The sequence below is a fragment of the Tupaia chinensis genome, unplaced genomic scaffold (assembly GCF_000334495.1).
Source record: "Tupaia chinensis unplaced genomic scaffold, TupChi_1.0 Scaffold144741_1, whole genome shotgun sequence".
NCBI classification, from domain to species: domain Eukaryota; kingdom Metazoa; phylum Chordata; class Mammalia; order Scandentia; family Tupaiidae; genus Tupaia; species Tupaia belangeri.
This window is the reverse complement of record NW_006204601.1, coordinates 1,158,092-1,162,077: the sequence shown is the minus strand read 5'-3', so window position 1 is coordinate 1,162,077 and position 3,986 is coordinate 1,158,092. Positions and strand designations below refer to the sequence as shown.

At 51.4% G+C, this 3,986-nt stretch overlaps 1 protein-coding gene across 1 annotated transcript in view; it reads left to right on the top strand.

Annotated features, from left to right (window-relative positions):
- Positions 1 to 2,752: 2,752 nt before the first annotated feature.
- Positions 2,753 to 3,986, top strand: part of ARL4D (ARF like GTPase 4D) — a gene marked incomplete in the record, with an annotated part of 2,291 nt that continues 1,057 nt past the window's right edge. Inside the window, 2 exon segments of the mRNA XM_014583791.2 lie at positions 2,753 to 2,863; positions 3,419 to 3,961. Of these exon segments, the coding sequence (XP_014439277.1) occupies positions 3,505 to 3,961 (457 nt within the window).

Below are 3,986 nucleotides of genomic sequence, written 5' to 3'. Positions count from 1 at the left end.
GGGTGGTCACGCCGCAATCCCTTCTCCTCCACTCTCCTCTCGGGATCTTGGGCACGCACGCACCCGGGCCCGGCGTGAGATTTAAGCCACCGGGTCCAGGACGGGAATCGCGGTCGACTACGTGGGAGTCCAGCAACATAGCCATTACGCTAACTGCTGGTTCCCTGGTGTCTTCTTTTTAGATGAATCATACTTCTTCTTAAAAAAGGAAGGACCAGCAGTGTAATGGCTACCATTAGTGTAATGGCTATGTCACTGGATTCCCGTGTAGTCGACTGCAGTTCGAGTCCTGGACCTGGTGGCTTAAACTCATGCCAGGCGCATGTGCATGCGTGCCCAAGATCCCGAGAGGAGAGTGGAGGAGAAGGGATTGCGGCGTGGCCATCCCCCAGGGGGTGATTTCTCACTTTCTGTCTCTCTGTCTCTCTCTTGTCCTTCTGGCAAGCGCACGTGCCCTATAGCAAAAACCTCTCCAAAAAAAAAAAAAAAATGGAAAAGTCTGCTAGCAGATGGTATATCACAGAACACTTGGTAAGCAGGACTGAATTGAGGTTTATGTGAGACTTGTGTGCTCGGCATTTGCTTTTCAACAATTGAGTAGTTGACATGTAAATATTTTCTCAAAAATATTTAAAACTATACTGTCTCTTTTTTTTATAGAGTTATAAACAAAATTATAAAAAATATTTTGAACATTATCTTTAATATTCAGTATTTTGAAATTTTGAAAATTGTTTATTAACTGTCAAGAACTATGGAGTATGAGCTAACTTTTTTGATATGTAAAGTAAATGTTTGTGGAAAAATGTAAAAATAAATAAATAATTTTTTTTAAAAAGGAAAAGTCTGCAAAGTTCCTAGACCAGAGCCTGCCATAGCCTGCCATACAGTGTGACCACTCAACAGGGTAGGTTCCCAGCCCCTTGGCCTGCTCTGTCTTCCCCTCTCCAACTTCATGTTCATCTCCACTCTGTGCCTTAGCTGCTGCTGCATCTGGCATACCCCCAACTTGGGGGTGTAACACACTAATTGCCTACAGTCTTGATCTTAGACTAATTTCCTAAGGTCTTCCGGGATTCAGGGAGGCTCCCTGCATTGCTGGGAAAAACCAGGTGGCTGGTTTTGCTGTGGGGAGGGGCAGGAGGAGGTGGGAAGGCATGGTGGTGCTAAACAGATGGGAAGCTTATTTATCAGCCTTTGATTGAGGTGATGTGAGGAATGGGCTGAGTCCTGCTGTCTGGCAACATTCCCCTCCTTTTTCCAGTCCCCTCACATATAGCCTTTCAGAGGTTACCACTGCATTTCGTAACACAAAGAATTCAGCCTCTGTGTAGAAATGAAAACATTAGAGTTATAACCTCCTTCTCTTTGGAACCTCCCCTCAATTCCACCTACTGCCTACAGGTAATCACTGCTGTCCTTTGGGTCACATTGCCCCTTTGTGACATCCACTCCTCTGCTGGGCTGCCCAGGCTATAGCAGGCTGCAACGGCTGGGGAGATGTCCCCCAGCTGACACTTTCTCTCCCCTGTGTGAAGTCCTCTGAGGGCTTAGCTTATGATGTACAAAGGCCCCATATACTGTCCCCTGTCCGGTGGTCATCTGGTCTCTTTCACTAGAATGTAAACCCTCTGGGGCCAGGCCCTGTGGCCTGAATAGCCTTGAGGTCCACATAGCCTCTCTCTGGCTCCTGCACAGCACATGTCATGAACGATGTCAGTAAACGCAGTCACGTGAGGAGGTCTTTTGTCGTTCTCAATCTTTTTCTTTTTTGCTTGTTTGCTAGTGCTTGACAGAGAGAAAGAGAAAGGATAAAACACCCACTCTCCCCATGGGGAATGGCCACTTCCTAATTCTTCTTTTATCTCTCCGTCCTTTTGGGATTTGGGGCACATGCACACAGGGGAAAGGTGAGTTTCTTGAGCAACTGGGTCTGGGACTTGAACTGTGTGGTTGGCCCTGTGGGATCCTTCCTTAACCACCATGCCACGAGGCCAACCCTCTCAATCCATTTTAATAAGTTAGATCCTGGGGTGGGGGTAGGAGTAGGAGAGGACAGGGCCTGCTGCTGACCCAGCAACTGAGGAACTTCTGTTGAGAATGCCTAACCCGATAGTCTCCCTAATGAGAGAGGATGGAGAGCCAAGAGGTGAGGGTCAGAGGCTTGGATTTAGACAGATCCTTGCCTTGGTCTGCCACTTACTAGATGTGTGAGACCAGAGATGACTCTTAACCCTTCAAAGGTTTGTTTACCTATAAAATGCAGACGACAGCCCCTAACAAGCTGCTGTGAGGATCAATAGGGGTAATGGATTTAGTACCTTGAAGCAGCTGTTTTATGGGGTAAGGTTCACACAGGTTTGATAAAGGAGAGAGACTTGTCAACATTTCAGAGTAGACCCTCTGGCCGGGAGAGTGCGTGTAAGGTCATATCTGACTGGGGGAGGAGGGTGTGGTGGTATTTAGAGTATTAAAATATTTGCCTCTTTCCGGAGTCAGACGCTGTCATGCGCATTCTATTTGCCTCTTCCACTTTCCATCCCTGATAAATCCCGGCTTAATTCCAAATGTTAGAATATGGTAGAAAAGATCAAATAAAGCGGTAATCGATGGAGCAAACGTCCATCACGCTGCGGTCGGAGCTGCAGCGCGAATCTCCACACTCGGCCCTGCTGCAGGACCTCTGATTGGCTTGCGCATCGTGACGTCGCCGGCACTTTTAAGGGCGAGCCTCAGCGCAGCGCCTCAGAAGCTGCGGTGGAGGCGAGGGGACGCGCAGGTGCTGGCGGAGTGGCTGGCGTGGCTGCTCGTGAAGGCTCCGGTGGCTGGCCGGGAAAGGTGCAGAGAGCGCGGCTGAGGAAAGGTAAAGGGGCTGTTCAGGCCGGGCCAAGGCGGCCCTGGGGCGTGGAGAATTGGCGTCGGCGATTCGAGGAAGGCGGATAGGGGAGTGTCACCGGGCGGTGGGGAAGGGGTCGCGGCGTAAGGAGGGGCACGAGATCGGCTTGCGGATGCAGAGGGCCGGTGGAGCAGGATTCAGTCTCCGGTCTCAGCGCTCGTACCCTAACTCTTTAGTGTGTAGGCACTGCCCGACTTCCCTTTCCCGCGAGGATTCTCGCCAGGGAAATGGAGTTCGCGGCGTTTGTTTCCGCGCCGCCAGCTCGGAGAATAGGGTCAGGAACCGACTTTTCCGCAGGATCGAGCCTTCATTCCCCTCCCAAGTGTCCTAGGACCTGAGGGTTTCTCTAAGTCTCATCTACCCTGGCAGGGCTCTCGGGAATTTAAGAACGCCTCTGTTACATCTACACAGCTGCTTTTTTTTTTTTTTTTAAAGGAAATTAAAAAGAAAGGATTCAAAGTTGCAAATTTCGTTTTTATAGTTCAACTTTCCCTTTTTCTCTCATCATCATTCCCTGTTCAGGTAACCCAGCCGTGCTCCTCAGAGCCTGCCTGCAGTTTCAAGACCTGTTCCCTGCCCCTACTGGGAGACCCGCGCCTTAACCCGCAATGGGCAACCACTTGACTGAGATGGCGCCCACTGCCTCCTTCTTGCCCCATTTCCAGGCCCTGCACGTGGTGGTCATTGGGCTGGACTCTGCTGGAAAGACTTCCCTCCTTTACCGCCTCAAGTTCAAGGAGTTTGTCCAGAGCGTCCCCACCAAAGGCTTCAACACTGAGAAGATCCGGGTGCCCTTGGGGGGGTCCCGTAGCATCACCTTCCAAGTGTGGGACGTTGGGGGGCAGGAGAAGCTGCGACCACTGTGGCGCTCCTACACCCGCAGGACTGATGGGCTGGTGTTCGTGGTGGATGCTGCGGAGACTGAGCGGCTGGAGGAGGCCAAGGTGGAGCTACACCGGATCAGCCGGGCCTCGGACAACCAAGGTGTGCCGGTGCTGGTGCTGGCCAACAAGCAGGACCAGCCTGGGGCTCTGAGTGCAGCTGAGGTAGAGAAGAGGCTGGCAGGCCGCGAGCTGGCGACCTGCCCCGC